Raw genomic sequence first — 17,037 nt, 5'->3', positions numbered from 1 at the left:
TAATTAAATTGTGTGTAGTCTATATACAAATGTTTATAAGAGCTTAGCTTAATTTACTTAATTTCAAAACTATGATTTTGTGTTCTGACTCTACTCTAAATAAATTATATTTTATTTTAAGAATGCAAAGTTGGAAATTCTGTTCTGATGAAAAAAATTATTAAAATAAAGTAGATGTTTATGGTTTCTTTGTATTTATTTTAAAATTATTTATTCATTAAAAATTAATTGTTCATTAACATTTACTTGAAGTAAAGATCAAAAACACAAATTCAATTCATGCAGATCACAGCCCATCACTTAAATGTATTTACTGTCAATTCTACACACTATTCATTCAAAATGTTGCTTTAAATTGTTATATGACACAATCAAAGTACTGGTACCTCACATTGATGTAGGCCTAAAGCACCTGAAATAATGACAAATTTTCATTCAATAACTTGTACTGTCATTTATTATCAGACGTGTTAAAACTAATGACCTGTATCATCATCATTGGCATCCTTCAGTCGTAGAAATAGAAAGACTAAGGTTTCATCTCAGAGCACACTTCCTCATGTGGCTGTGGAGCCCTATTTCGGAGGACACTCCCATCCACAGATAGCACAGGTTAAGGTGGTTTTTGCTTCGGTGGTAGAGGAGCTGGCCGTTTTTCGGATTGTACGTTTTTCTTCCTGAGCTGAGACCTATGTACATTCACTGTCCATAGCTTTCTTGGTCACTGTCTCTCCATCTGTTGCGGTCTAAAGCTATGTCTTCCCAATTGTCAGTATTGATGTTCACTGATTTGAGGTCACGTTTTATTACATCTATGTAATGGAAGTGGGGGCGACCAGTTTTTCTTGTGTCAGTAGTGTGTTAAAACTAATGACCTGTGTATATAATTTATTAAGAAGGAGCATCAAGAAATCTTGAACAATAATTGTCTACAGAAAAACTTTATTCTTATCCAAACAATATACATTTACAATGTATTTAAGCAAGTTAATTTATATTTATACAAATCTATATGGCCTAAAGATTATAGCGTATTTTGATGTGTGAATACCAAGTTACATTATTACATGAAAATAGTGTACTCATTTTTAAAATATTCTGGGTAATAAAAATAAAAAACTAATGATACAATAAAATTGAAGCATTAGTCAAAAAAAGAAAAATTTCACTCAAGATCTATGTGAACTCTGCTTGAAAATTAATTAATTAATTAATTTTGAAATTAATTTTAAAAAAAAATTATGGTTCTTTAGTCAATGGAATGATAGCAGCAATTATTTAACAATTTCATGATTATCCATTCATTTCAATATACTTATAACTGAAAAATAATTCATAAGGTTTAGATACAACCATTTGAAATAATGATTATATTTTTTTTCTTAATTTGCTTAATTCAAATCTAATATAAACAAGATTTCCTCTGTCAAGAAACTTATGAGGGAACAACATGCATGTTCTTCTCAGTAAGTTTTGCAAAGGGAATTAATAATATTTAATTGATGTTGTTTTTTTTATGCCAACATTTTAAACCTTTGCACCAGGTTTTAGTTTTAAGGAGAATGCACCATATTTTATATGTTTACTTTTGTTAGATTCTTATTTTAATTTTAAAAAAGTAAAATTTCCCTTACCACTCATCTACTGCACTCCCTCTTGTTTTAATGGGGCTCAGATTAATAGTTTTCAAGTACAATATTAAACAGATTTAAAGAAATACTAAATCCAAACCTGTTGGCTGAATGACAGGATATACATAAATATGTATACAGCTTACAGTATAATATATATATCTTAAATTAAAATTGGTCCAAGACTTTTATTTTGCAACATGATGGGATTTTCCTTTCTGGTGGTGCTATGCAGGAGTCCAAGAATCTCATCTTTTCTCATAACAGAAAGTTATCTAGTTATAAAAATAAATAAAAGGATTTAAAAAAAAATTAAAAAATATGTAATATGTGTGACATATGTGTTGACCATGCTAAACGTATATATGTTATTAATTATAGTTATATAATTTTGCCATTCTAAAAATAGTCTGTACCTAAAAGGAGCTACTGCGTTAATGTGTAGACATGGCCCTGACCTTAATAGTTATGAATTATTACTATAGGTGAAGGCAGATGTTCAGTTAATTTGATGCACATTGAACTAATCTAAAAGCAACTATAACATATATTATGATTTACATTTTCATGGAAAACTAGTTTTTCAAAAATACAAGTACTTCAGCTTATGAGAAAAGTACATGGGAAAAATTGCAGTACCTTACCTTTAAGAGGTGCAACCAATCATTGACTTTTCAGGAATGCATGCTTTTTTCTTGCATTTCCAAACATAACTGTAATTATACAATTAGGCATATTGGTTAATTTCTTTTGAAAACATTACAATTAAAAAATAATATTATTAAATTGAAAACGTATCAAACATACAAATTATCAGACAATTTTGCCTAATCTCATCTAACAGTTTATTGTAAATGAATGGCCTGCACAACAGCCAAGGTATATTAGGCATTCATGAAAGATGAATGTGCTTAAGAGTGTTATAAATAAAAAAAAAAAACTTAGAGAAAAATGTTAAATTCCATCCCAGATATTTGGATGTTGCTTGACCATGAAAATCACACAATTCATAAAACATCTATTAGATAACTAAAATAAAAATTGTATAGTAGTACTTACATTAAATATTGAATGGATGCCCAGAGAGTAGAAATAGCATAAGTATGATCCTTGAGCCATTCTGGTACATCATCAGAACTGGTTGCCATGGTTCTACTTGTTAATAACTGAAACATTACAGACATTTTTTTTTATTTATAATTTATCACAGACTAGAATAGAAATGTTGCCAGGAAAAATACCAATGGTTAGAATACACCTGATGCTACTTTTGTAGCCTTATTACTGGTTAAAATGCACCTAAACTTCATTAATTAAATCTGATAAGAAACATATATGTATCACACAAGTTTATCAGAGTGTCAGCAAATAATTAACTAGATATGTGAGTTTTATATTAAAGTACTGAATTTCAGGGGATAGATCCAACTTGACACCACATCATTTATTATTTCATGAACTCATGGGTCTGGGTATGGCATGGAATGGAAACTAATATATATGGGGTGTAGGCAAGGCATGGATTATAAATTGTCTTGTATAGATTAGATTGGGTAAAACTGCAAATCGAAGGTAACTTTTACTGATAGATCTGGATCAATTATAAATTTATGGGACCTAGGCCTGCATAAATTTCATCTTTTATTTATATATTTTAGGTACATATATAACTAGTCTAGAATCTATAATTATATCTTAATAATAATTTTTGTAGATAGATGTCATATAATATCTAACATATTAAATAGATAAATAAGTAGATTTAGAATTTTAGCTAGTGGAATATTTTTATATCCTAATCTGAACTGGATCTATATATCTAGAATTTAGATCAGTAGATTTAGTATTTTAGGTAGTAAAAACTTTTATACTCTAAATCTAAACTGGATCTAGATCTAATTATTCTACAAGCTTAGATCTAGAAGACTAGTTGTCAAGATTTGACTACACTATGGCTAATGCACTAGCTTAGTAGGCCTACTAGATAGATCAAGAGACAGAGTACTAATAGACTCGTCTTGCCTCGTTGGGCCTCTCAAATCAGCTATAGACTTTAGAGACAATTTAGGAAGGTGAATATCGATCCAATTCAAAGATCTACAATCTACATGTTAGAGTCTAGCTAGAGATGCTAGATCTAGTCTAGAAGGCTTATCAATAAAAAATAAAATCAATCATTTCTAAAGTTTGTAAAATTATATGTAGATCTAATCTATCTATTTATAATATAATAAAAATCTATGTCTACTTTTTAAATACTTAAAATGATATGGCTGGGGCTGGTGATATTAATTATTTTAATTGAGACATTGACATACTGTCACATACAAAGTAACAAAATAATTAGATCTTATACTAACTCATAGACTCATACCATATTGTATTAAACCTTCGAGTTTACGTTCCACTACCTTGACTTGACTATATTGACTAAATAAAGGGCACTATGATTATAGATGTAGATTATTATCTATGATGATGATGTTTATCAACTGGTAGATAAGATCTATAAGTAGTATCGTCACTTTAAGTATAATCAGTTATACAGTATAACTGTCTGTATCAAATATCGTGTGAATGACTGAATGTGATGTGAAAGTGAAGTCTAGATTTAGAATAATTTAGATAGAATTGATAGATTATAGAATATAGATCTACTATTAAAATATTAACTATGACTATAGGGCCTACTAACTATAGTGTCTATACTATAGTATAGCCAGTATGACTCGTATGAGTATACTCATATACTGTAATAGTAACTGTAAAAGTGTATAATAGTAAGTATAGCTATAGACAGCACTGTCACAGACTAGATCATAGATGATCGATAGATCTAGAATCTAGACTAGAGTCACTAGATTTGACTAGATCTATAAATATTCATATTGACAATTATTGATCTCATGTATGGTCTAGATCTAGATAAAATAGAGTGTCTATATTAGATCTATTGATTTTTTTTTAAAACGTTAAATAAATCTAGACCTTAGTCTTTAACTTTAGTCTAGGCCTAGGTGTTGTAGATCTATATTATTCTAGATATTATACAAGAGATCTAGATCAATATAAGTTCGGTTTTTTAAAAATTCGCATTCGAAATTTTAAATACCCAGATTTAAGTATTTATATACCCATATTGGTAGGTCCGAGTTAATCATTTATTAGATCTATTAAAGCATGTCTATATAAAAGATTATTATTTTAAAAATATATTATTATATAAAAGATATAGTTATGAATATTTACTTTAAAAAATTAAAGAAAATGAATTTTTCACTTTTGCCAATTAACACTCTGGCTAGCAAAAAGGATGACTCCTCAATACTGTGAAAAGACGATAACTGCATGAGTTGGTTTGGAATTGTATTTTGTAAGACTAATTTTCAAAACATATCCTTCATGAGAGAGAACGAAAAAAGGTAGTAAAAAAAAAAGCTGGCTGGACTACGCAAATAATGGACCAGCCTCTCTCTCTTGATATCTTGTTAAGAACATTGGTGAACGGGAAAAGTGGATGCTTTGGTTGCGCGGGACAGATGATAAAAATGACATGTACATTAAAAAAATCCAGATTTTGTGTAAAATACCCAAATGAGGAAGTACTGGAAACACCTATTTTAATGAAGTGGCCTTAAAAAAAAATCTTTTGTGACGATCCATTATTCAGGGAAATTGTATCTATTTTATCAGATAGTCAGAAAATGGATAAAGTTTTTACAGATCTAATAAAATATAGTGTGGGGAAGTTTTACTCTCAATGAAGGTCAATCCAAGTGGCTCTCGGAGTAAATTTCTTCTTTGGCATCCTCATCGATTTTTCAAATTGGTATGGTGCGCGAAAAAAGATGCGCGACGGCACTCTGATCATAAAATCTCGAAGCTGGTGTTCCATTAGTATAGTTCCATGGTCGACTTTACTTTATAGAATCATGATCTACATGCATATATCTACATGCATATATCTCAAAGTGTGTTAGTGGGTGGAACCATAGGTCTAGTGTTCCGCGTGGCTTCAATAAGAGTTCCTCGAACTACGCTAAATCACTCTTTTAAAAAAAAAAGCTAATTGTTCTGCTAAATACTCAGAATATGCGAGTGTGCCGGTTACAGGGATTCATGAATTGAAGTAGTTGCCGCTGACTAGATTCTAGGCTTAGGCCCTATATGGATCTATCAGTCAGGGTTTCGCTTTGCTTTTTAAAAAAAAATTATACGTTTGGGTTTCTTCTTCCCTTATATCTTCTTCGCATTCTTTTTAGGCCTACATTAAAAGCAAAACGTGAATAGTAGAATACACCCAGATCTATATAGATCTAGAACAGTTCTTATTCTAGAAACTAAGATTCTAGGTAGATCTAAACTCAAAATCTAGTGTCTAATAAAAAAAAAAAGAAAGAAAAAAAGGTAGAACCTATAAAGGGGAAGCACTGTTGTTGATTCGCGTCTGCTAGATTTACATTTAGCGACGAAGCTCTAGATCTAGACAAAGTTTTTAGTGGCTGACGTTCGAATTTCTCTTAAATAATTTCAAGGTATCTACATTAGATCTATCAGCTAGATCTAAGTAATAGTGATAGACTCTAGATCTAGTACTGTCTATAATTATAGATCTATATTATAATAGCCTAATTATTAGATCTAGATCTAGAATCTATATATATAGGTATGTGACAAAATTGTTGAAATTTTTTTTTTTTTAATTTGGATAATAAATTATTAAAGATCTTGTTCTGAGCTTTCCAATGAGGTATAGAATGTTATTATGGGTCCAATAGATAAAAAAATACACACAATTTTGACGCGTTTTCACTTAACATTGAAGCAATGGGAAACCATGGCACAAGATTTTCTGAAAAAATGAACAAAAATGTGTACCATTTCGCTACTTTTTATCACATTGCTATAATCTATATATCAAAATAAAGCTTAGGGTGTGCTTAATAAATGTATTTATGTTTTTAATACAGTTTATTTATATATATTTTTTTTTTTTAATTTTAACCAACTCAATATGAGGTTCTCATTATTTATTTTTGTAATAAAATGTTCTTATCTTTCTATTTTAACAAAATGTTGATAACAGATAAGTGAAGCACTTATCCTGAGCTTTCCAATGATATATAGAATATTGCTATATGCCAAACGGTTAATTTTTTACAAATTTTTTTAACGCGTTTTCACTCAACACTAAGTGAGGTTTTCTTAAAATTGAACGAAAATGCGTGACACTTTGCTAATCTTTATCACACCACTAAGAACCATATACTGTTACCAACATAATGAACAAAATAAATCAAAGTGAATAAAATTATATTCATTTTCATAAAATTTAAATAATTTTTTTTTATATTTCAACATGGCATTATAATATTTTTTTTTATATTAAATGTTACTTGTCAAGATCCTTCCAATGATATTTAGATTATTGAAATAAGTCTAACCATTCAGAAATGTAAAAATTCTGATGCAATTAAATTTAGGCCTAACAATGAAATCAATGAAGCATACCATCACTCATTTTTATAGCACATCTAAAAACAACACCAAGATAAAGATAAAACTTTAGATGTGATAAACAAATTTATCTTTAGATTCATGTATATTTTAAAAAAAATAAAAACTTAAAATCATTTTGTATAGAAAAAAAATTAATTACTTACATACATTTTTCTTGGAAATTGATAATATGATGTTAATTTTTAAGTATAGCATGGTAAGATGGCAAGGCATAAACGATTGCTGGATTTGTGCTGATAACGTAGAAGATGAATGCGATAACATAGAAATTAAGTTCGACCAACTGATGATGAAGCCCATGGTGGTTTATTTGTTAGTGACATAGGGACTCGACATGCAAATTAGTCAGTACTGAATGACGATAAAATGAATGGTGGCTTCTGTGTGTTAGTAGCATAGAAAAGCAGATATCATGCAAGTAAGCAGCATAAAATGATGATGAAGTCAATGGTGGTTTATTTGTTGATGCCGTAGTGACTCTGATGACATGCAAGTTTGTGTGTACTGGATGACGATAAAGTAAATGGTGGCTTCTTTTTGTTACAAGCGTAGCAAAGCAGATATCATGCAAGTAAGCAGCACATAATGATGATGAAGTCAATGGTGGCTTATTTGTTGGTGCAGTAGTGACTCTGATGACATGCAAGTTATTATGTAATGGATGACGATGAAGTAAATGGTGCCGAAGGAACTCTGATTACATGCAAGTAGTTGAAGGACATCATGAAAGTATAAGGCACATGTGGGAATTTATGAAGGGTTAAATGTGTAATTTAATGAAGGGTTAATGATAAATGGATTGGAAAAAAAGTGTTGTTTTTTTATGATAGTTAAATGTTTGAGAGATAAAAGGTTAATAGGAAATATGATGATTTGTGTTTGAAAAAACATAATATTGAATGGTACACATGAATATAAAAAGGAAAGTTTGCATATCTTTACAGTCACAAACTTGAAGTGAAGACAACTTTATAAAACTAATAATATTATTATTTATAAAAATTATTAAATATTTTAATTTTAAGTTATGGCTTTACATTACACATTATTTAAATTAATTGTTTATGAACCATCAATACAATTTTAAAATGAAACAGTATATAAAAAGTGATGATGTACCATGTATAGTAAAAATAGCTAAGAAAAATAGTTAATTGGCTTTATTAAATTTGATAATTATTTAATTAGATGATATAAAACAAAATAGTGTGTTAGAAAAAAAAGCGCAATAAAAAAAAATGTAAAGTACAAGTAGACAACAACTGGTGTTATTTCAGATCTACTGGGAGGACTAGAGAAACACTTATAAGGTAGCATTATTAATTTTAAACTTTGCAGTATTACATGTGATGCAATGGGAAAACAAATTTAAACAATATGTAGGTTTTATAATTTTAAAAATTATAGTTGCATGAAGAAAATGAATAATAATCAAATTATCAAAAAAAATCCCAACACAAATGTTTTGTTACAAATTTACAGAAATAGGGGATTTACTTTTCTGTTGAAAACAACAACAAAAAAAAATAAAAAATTAATGAACATTCTTCATAATTGGATAGTTTTATTTACATATTTTTTTTTATTAAGGTACTATTTTATTTTAAATATTTCAAAGCTTAAAAAAAAATAGTATAAAAGGATTAAGACTATGTTTACCTCTAGTTAATTTTATAATAGTATAGAATATGTTTAAAATTAATGACATAAACTTTACAGTTTGAAAATTTTATAAAAGTATTTATTTTAGTGAAATGTATTAGTCACTGATGATTAGCTAACAGATTTATTAGTGTGTTATATTAGTATGTGAATTGTTTTACCACCCAATTATAAAGAATCCCTGTTAGTCAGACAGAAGTGAAACTGGAACATTTTTGTCAATGGGTAGGGAAAAATCCTTGATGTTAACAAATACTATTCTACAGTAATGTCAAGTCTTTGAACAGTATGTCACAGGCAAGCTGATACTTGCTCATGTCATAGTCAACCCCTCTACTCTCATCCTCATCATCCAGCCAATATTTTACCAAATATACATCTTTCATTCCTTTTTTCAGTCCCTTTACCCTGCCACTATATAATACAGGGCCTGCACTGTACCAATAGTGACAGATCAACCTGTCAATAACATTTCCAGATAACAATTCCTGCACATCCATCCAAGTCTGTTCAGTCACGTTAGTAATCAGTTCCTTAATCTTGTCAATGTAATTGTCTTGTCTTAAAAGTTTTTCAATTTTCTTTCTTTCTTTCTGTTCTGTCTCCTGGTTTTTTTGCTCCGCCCTCAGAGCAATCTCCTTAGTCACCTCTGACGTCCTCACTCGATTAGCCTGCCTCCTACTGCGAGAGACACCAATGGCCCAAGTCACCCTTTCAGTCATATCTGAGACACTCAGAGAATCTAGATAGGCTACAGTTCTGTTCTTTAGGGAACGGATTCTAGAGGACATGTAGCACATCGTTGCATTTGGTGCTTTTTTCTTGGCTGCACTAAACATGCCAATCACCTCTTCAGAATCCATGTTATGTAGCCTAGCAGATTCTGTCTGGGTGCTCATCAGATCAGACACATTCATACTAAGATACCTTTTATACTGCCTATTGATAGTTTCTGCAATAGAAGACAGACTAGCTTTTATCATGTTTTCAACTTCCTTATCTTGAGGGCAGAGCAAAAGAACCTCCAGTATGGGATCATTAACATCAAGGATTTCACCAAAGAAGTCTAGGTTTCTTGTAAAAATACTAAAGGGATTACTAAGGCATTGATCTACTTGGGCTAGAACTTCTTTAATGACTGTGACAGCCCCAAGATGAGAAACAGCTTGCGCACCAGGCGCAATGTAAAATTTTTTCATCCAAGGGCTTGTCAGCAGTTTCCCTACCATACCCATAACAAAAAGTTGTTTCTTCCCAGTTTCACTATTGAGGTCACTGTGCAGGCAACTTATCAGCGATCCAGAGGAAAGGGCAGGGGATTTTAAAAATGATAATATTTGGTCATAATGAAGGACCAATATTCCACAAGTATGGAAAAACACATGCAAACGATTTCCCCTATACCGTGGAATAAGGCCCTTCGGTAAATTTTCATTAAGTAGAAAGGAAATAAAATTTTTGGGGTCACCCTTTCCATCTCGATACCTGAGTTTGTCTATTTGTAAGACAATGTTGCCTGCTATGCAGTCACTCCCAATAAGGCTGCTCCTTTCTGTCTGCAGGGACTTAAGTGCCAACCTGCAGCCTTTTGAAATACTATCAAGTGGGTGCAGGTGGCAATTAAGTTCATTTAAGGTTTTACCCCATAATGCATTTAATTTAACTATGGAAGCATGATTCACTGATGCCCGGTCTGACATAGTGTTGGAAATATTTTTGATAATTTCATTATGACAAGTGGAAAACTCTATCTTATGAAAATCTGAGTAAGCATATGCTAAATTTTTTATTGATTCAATTAAGTGTTTTTCATAGTCCTCAGCCCTCCCACCACTCAACTGATCTAAAGCTATAACAAAAGTATCAGTTGGAGTGGTGAGATGTACTGAATTGACAAGTACACCCTCTTGGGTTGTGGAATCAAACCCAAGAGTTAGATGTGGTGTTTTCATGGCAACTTCAGCGGCTTGTAGGTCTGAAATAACACCAAGTTCTCTTACAAAGTTGTCTACTGATGTTCTGTGAGGGACGCAATCAAGAAGAACACCCAATCTCTGTGATAAACTACTAACTATAGGGGAGATGGAAGAGGTTGGGGCCTGGTATAAAAGACAATTAAAAAACATTAACCTTGTCATAACATCATATGTTTTATTATTTTTTTTAAGGGACCTAGCTTTATTTTCTTTTAGTTCTTTAAGTTCATTTTCAAGAAGTAGTTTATCACTTTGAAGAGATGTTATGATAGCGTCCTTCACAGCCAATTCTTTATTAAATGATGATTTCATTTTCTTTAATATCTCTTGATGCTTTTTTGTTTGCCAAATACATTTTTTACATTTTAAAAAACGTTTGCCAGAATCAATTTCATATTTGTGCAATTTTTTTAACAAGTGACTAATCCTCTCATTTTTTCGGTGAACAGACCGTCTAAGATTTTTAATAAGGTTAGGCTGAGAGTTAATTTGAGATTTTAATAAACATATTTTTTTCCTATATTTATTCTTGTCTTCACTTCTTGCCTGGGACACAAAAGAAAGTCGTCTTTTTAAATGTCTTCTACGAGGGGTTAATTCATCATTGCTTCTTAAATTTGATGAAACAGGATTTATTTCAGTTGGTTGTATAGCTTTTGTTGGAGTTAAATCAGAGTTAGGAGCAGTTGTGCTAGGTAACTGGTAAAATATTTGATAGCAAATGTTTTAAATTTCTGACAAATATTTTGTTACATTACTTTTATACTTTGCAATGGTGCATTCAGTTAAATAATGAACTTTTGAAATTAAACATGGATTAAATGGGAATCCAAAAGTTGAAGCAACAATTTCTGCTGTGGATGTTTGGGAGGACTGATTTTGCATATAAATTAGGAGGACATGTCCTTTTAAGCATAGTTTATTATTGTCATCTGGTGAAAGTTCAGAATAATTAAAATTTTCATAAAGGAATTTGTACAAAATAGTGTCTTCAACATTTGTACAGGATGAAAGCTTTCTTTTTCTTTGTCTTGGCATGATATCAGATAAAAGAATGTGGGTGCGTAAGTGAATAATCCAATGGAAAATCTTAAATAATTCTTGAGTAATATTTGATAGTAGATTGTATTGTAGATCAAGTAATTAGATAAACATTGAAGTAGATATTCTATTGTAGACCTAGACAATCTAGTAATTAGATAAATTAGATAAACATTGAATTAGAATATATTTTTAATAGTAATTATATAAAATGTAAGTAGCCTAGATTCATCATAGAATTAAATAAAGGACTACATAGCAATGGTCTGGGCACTCTTTGCTGCATGATGATCATGATGTTCTGTCAAATCAGCATTTTAATCATACTCATAAAGCATGAGTATGATAATAATGATAGCAATCAGCATGATTAGCAGCTTTAATTTCATGAGATTGAAATACCTCATCTCATTAAACTTAAACCAAAAAAAAAAAAAGCTATCTAGATCTATTTTTCTATAAATATAGACTATAGACATATAGTAGAGTCATGATCTAATTATAAATATGAATGTTAATCAAGCTAACAAAATAAATCAATCAAACTGATCTAAATCTAATGTATGTACATCAAGTTTTATGTAGTCTAGATATAGTCACTAGTATAGAATTCTGCATCCAGTAACTTATTAATACATAAATACTAGATGTAGATCTATACAGTGTACACACACTATTAGTTAATACAGTAGTTGAGTAGTCGTGTTATAGACTATAGTCAGAGTAGATATACTTGATAAACTAGAGTTTACTACTAGATTCTAGTAACTTATAGCTAGAGGTAGAGTCAGTAGAGTAGACTGTGCTGGAATATACTTATAGTAACTAAGTAGATCTATAATATAGTCAGTGTCTTAGTAAACTTAGTACTAGTAATTGACTAGATCTATATTTTATATTAATAATAATATTATATATAGATCTAGATCTAGAATCTAACTAAATGTTGTCTAACACTCAGAGTCTAACTATAAAACTACTAAAAGTCTAAGTCAAGTCAGGCACTGAAACTTTCAGTGAAGGACAAGGAGTTTAATGATGTTAATGAATTATATCTAGATAATTAGATCTTGAAAGTATTATCAAGAATAATCAAGATCATTTAAATAAAGATCTAGATCTAAAATTCAGATATAGATCTAGAATCTAGATATACAGTTTCAAGAATTGCTCAGTTTTCCTTCGATGTAGATCTAGAATGTCTAGATCTAGACTATAATAATAATAAATGTTTACACTTGACTACAGACAAAATAGTCTAAAAATACTACATTGCTGTCACGTGACAGTAATGATAAATTGATTTTTTTTCGCCTTTTAACATGTATCATGCTTAACCAAAATGCTATTAGAGAAGTCATCTAGCTCTCTATAGAAAACAGAATAACTAAAATTGGTAGAAGAATGCACGTTTTACATGAATAAATTAAAAACTCCATCAAAAAAATGTTTTTTGGATCTAGTCTATTGCCAAAACTGAAGGACCTCGAGGTCTGATCCATTCCCGCCATTTTTAAAACAAGTCACATTTGTTGCCTCACAAGAATTTAGACAAAAATCGCTTCGATTATCATATTACAATGAAATTTGCTCAACTTACGGCCATTTAAATTATCTTCAAGAATAACCAAACTTTTTCAACGTATAAACAACCTGAAGCACGAAATAGATCTAGAAAATAACGAACTTTTTACGAAAGTCCGGCCAAATAAAAATTAACACTTTTTTTTTTTTTTTATTTATTTTTTTTTTTTAAATTTTTGTAAAAAAAATATTCACAAATAAAAAAAAAATTCTAAGGTGCTTCATATATTGACTGGTTCTTCATTCTTTGCTTTAAATCAATAGCACCCATAATTAAATAAATATAAAAATGAAAAATGGCGGCGCCACTTTTCCCGCGAGTTGAAAACTATCAACATCCGGGAATTTCGCATAGCTAATATATATAATATATAGTAGCTTCTTATATTAGGCACAGCTCATCAAAATCTCCTTTAAGAAACACGTCGCTTTTTTTGTTTATAATTAATTTGTTTTTATGTTTGGAGCTAAAAACGATGTTTCGGGACAGTGCATGTCCAATTTTAGATAAGTTCCTGTATTTTTGTTCCGCTTTTCCAAAGCAGATGGCAGTTTTTTAGATTCTCGGTAACCAAGTATGTAAAGCTATTGTTTAAACCTCCCCCGGCAATTCATACCCATATAAGGGATGAAGGCTCTATTATGAGCCTGTTTGATCGTAGGCTGGTGGATCTATCAAAATAAGCTTCCAAACATCTTTAGAAAGACATTCCAATCACATTCATACTGTTAGCTGTTAAATAAAATTAAAAAAGGAGGTGTTTCAATGAATAATAATGAATTAAACACATTCTCCTATAGTGCACAAGGCAAAATCGTAATAAGAAATATTATTGGGATTAATAAATCTATGATTTTTTTCAATAAATAAATGTGACCTAGATCGAGAAATCTAGAATATATAATTTATGAATGAAAGAAAAAGTGCGGGCTGCTAATTTGAAGCCAGATACCATGCCCACTGCAGGTGATCACGCCAGGCGAGCGCTGGTGGTGAGGAGAGGTATACACTAGGCGTGTAGTGTCACAACCTATCATACAGGCAGTGGAGGGAAGGGGGAGAGAGTCATGAAAAGAATTATAAGCATCTATGGGAGGGAGGGGATGTAACAAAACGAACATCCAAATTATGAAAAGAAGAGGGTCCTTGGATGGGAATTAAAAGAAAGAGACAGAGAATACATGTAGCCTAGTTGAAAATATCATGTTTGTTAAATTATAATAATTAATTTATAGATCTATAATTATATAGATTTATTTCTGTTTCTACACATAATATAGGTAGGCATATATATATATATATATCTAGAGAGAGAGAGAGAGAGAGAGGCAATATACTATAAATACATATTGCAGAAGTGAATCTACTTCTTTTAATACAATCTAAATAATTTTTAATTAACACAGATATAATTTATTAGCAATAGCATAGTGGTGTTTCTTAACGGTGCTCGATGTGTGCTGAAGGAGAAAGCACAAAAACTGCGTTTATTATAGGAGCATGAAGTGACCTGATTTATTTTAAAATAAAATCTTGACTATGGGTGGTAATTCAAAGAAACACAGCTATTTTTATAGTCCTTTAGTTGCAGAATAAGAATCTGCTTTCTGTTTTTTTGTAAGTTAAACCGTCACCAAATAAAAAAATAAAATAAAAATTTGACCTAGTTCCCGAATACGGTGTGCCTAATATAAGAATCTACTATATATAATATTCTATATTTAGATTTTTAAGATTTTAATTTTAGTATAAAACTAAAGTATACAGTAACTTACGACCACGTTTATCGAACAAGTTAAGCTCATTCGCCGACATTTTTTATGTTTGAATTTGTGTATCTCCGTAAAAATTAGACCTAGAAAAAAACTGATTGTATCTGTGAACTCTTCATCCATTTTTCTTAAAAAGTAGACATGTTTTATTCTATTAAATAATTCTATTACTACTCATAGTTAAACTTATATTTGATGTTAAAATGGGTCAGGTTGATGATTTCAAAAGCTTAAATTATCGAACACTTTTTTACCTTTATCTTATCTTATCGACTTAGACTTAGACTTAGGTCCTCCCGCGCCGTTCGGCGCATTGGGCGGCAAGCTGTCTCCATAATGATCTGTCACTGGCAATGTCTGAAGCCTCTTCCCATCTGGTGTCCACTGTTCTGAGGTCCTCCATGAAGGTGTGTCGCCAGGTAATACGAGGACGTCCCTGTTTGCGCTTTCCTCGTTTTGGCTTCCATGTTATCGCAACTCTTGGTGTGCGTAATTCATTTTGACGTAGAACATGTCCCGCAAACCTCATGCGACGCTCAGTCACAACCTCACTAAGTGTTCGACTCCCAGTTCGGCAAAGGATTTCCTTGTTTGAGATCCGGTCTGTGTAACTGACTCCCAAAATCCGTCTCAGCCATCTCTGTTGAGCCACATTTAGTCTTTTCTCAATTTTGACAGATGACTTCCACGTCTCACATGCATATGTAGCAGTTGGAATGACGATTGTGTTGAGAAGGTGTATTTTTGTCTCGAGTCCAATGGCTTGGCTAGTCCAAATAGGCTGCAGCCTTTGGAAAATGCTCCCTGCCTTTCCTATTCGGCACGCTACATCATGGTAAGCATCTCCATCATTTGTTATGATGCTGCCAAGGTACGTGAACTTGTCCAGCTCTTCAAGCTTTGACTCGCCAAGTCTGATGGGGACACCCTTTGCCTTATATCCCACTCGCATAATTTTAGTCTTATCCAAGTTTATGCGGAGGCCAATTTTGGGTGCCTCTCTGTCTAGGCTCTCCGTCATTTCTTGAATGCATTTATTTGTAGCCCCGAGTAGTGCAACATCATCAGCAAAGTCCAAGTCCGTCAATCGGAGTTGTTCATGCCATGGAATACCAAAGGCAGTCTGGTTCATTGCTCTCCTCATTATGTAGTCGATGGCTAGGAGGAAAAGGAAGGGAGATAAGATGCACCCCTGTCTCACACCTGTCTCGATTGTAAAAAACTCTGTTGTTCCCTCTTCTGTTTTAATGCAGCAACTAGACTGACTGTAAAGGTGTCGTAGGATCTGGACGAATTTTTCTGGTATACCGTATTCTCTAACTATTTTCCATAGTGATTCTCGGTGGACACTATCAAACGCTTTTTTGAAGTCCACGAAACTGATCGTTAGCCGTTGTTGGTACTCAAAACTTTGTTCTATGATATTTCGTAAAACGAAAATCTGCTCTGTACATGATCTGCCTCTTCGGAAACCTGCTTGTTCTTCTCTGAGCCTTTCATCTACAGACTGTTGAAGCCGTCTCAACAAAATAGTGCTGAAAACTTTGCCTGGGACAGAGAGGAGAGTAATGCCCTCCAGTTGTTACAGTCTGCCAAGTTGCCCTTTTTTGGAAGCTTTACAATCACTCCCTTTTGCCAGTTCTCTGGGACTTTTGAAGTTCGCCAACAGAGATTTAAGAGATCAGTCATTCTGTTAACAATGCACTGTCCCCCATATTTTAGCATTTCTGCTGATATCATGTCTAGTCCTGGTGCTTTGTTATTCTTTAGCACTGCAATGGCCATGGTAACCTCCTCAGCAGTTATTGGGTCTGTCTTGACCTTGAGATCATTGTCTGGAGAGGGGTCCT

The 17,037-nt window shown here is 31.8% G+C and overlaps 2 protein-coding genes across 9 annotated transcripts in view; one reads left to right on the top strand and one right to left on the bottom strand.

Moving 5' to 3' along the window:
- Nucleotides 1–925: 925 nt before the first annotated feature.
- Nucleotides 926–12,255, bottom strand: LOC129928088 (uncharacterized). Of its 5 annotated transcripts, none has more exons than XR_008779702.1 (4): nucleotides 4,620–4,874; nucleotides 2,691–2,797; nucleotides 2,276–2,344; nucleotides 926–1,906 (listed from the first exon to the last, which is right to left on the bottom strand). XR_008779702.1 is itself a non-coding variant. In XM_056040543.1 (4 exons), exon 1 carries the CDS (start codon nucleotides 11,099–11,101, stop codon nucleotides 9,074–9,076), a length of 2,028 nt encoding a protein of 675 aa, XP_055896518.1. In that variant the 5' UTR covers nucleotides 11,102–12,255; the 3' UTR covers nucleotides 926–1,906; nucleotides 2,271–2,344; nucleotides 2,691–2,797; nucleotides 4,881–9,073. The 5 variants fall into 5 exon arrangements, 2 of the variants coding, with proteins under 2 accessions (XP_055896518.1, XP_055896517.1); XR_008779701.1 differs by lacking the exon at nucleotides 4,620–4,874 and adding an exon at nucleotides 3,992–4,573; XR_008779700.1 differs by lacking the exon at nucleotides 4,620–4,874 and adding an exon at nucleotides 4,006–4,568.
- Nucleotides 6,051–17,037, top strand: part of LOC106070556 (histone-lysine N-methyltransferase PRDM9-like) — a 31,835-nt gene continuing 20,848 nt past the window's right edge. For 2 of the 4 annotated variants that reach the window (XM_056040545.1, XM_013230482.2), the window contains exon 1: nucleotides 6,051–6,166. The gene's annotated coding sequence lies outside the window, so the exon portion shown is untranslated. Of the gene's footprint in view, nucleotides 6,167–13,761; nucleotides 14,696–17,037 lie in introns of those variants that run through there. The other 2 variants (XM_013230481.2, XM_056040544.1) reach the window with 2 other exon arrangements.

This window comes from Biomphalaria glabrata, chromosome 9 (genome assembly GCF_947242115.1).
Source record: "Biomphalaria glabrata chromosome 9, xgBioGlab47.1, whole genome shotgun sequence".
NCBI classification, from domain to species: domain Eukaryota; kingdom Metazoa; phylum Mollusca; class Gastropoda; family Planorbidae; genus Biomphalaria; species Biomphalaria glabrata.
Note: the sequence above shows the minus strand (reverse complement) of the source record. Positions and strands in the feature narration are given on the sequence as shown.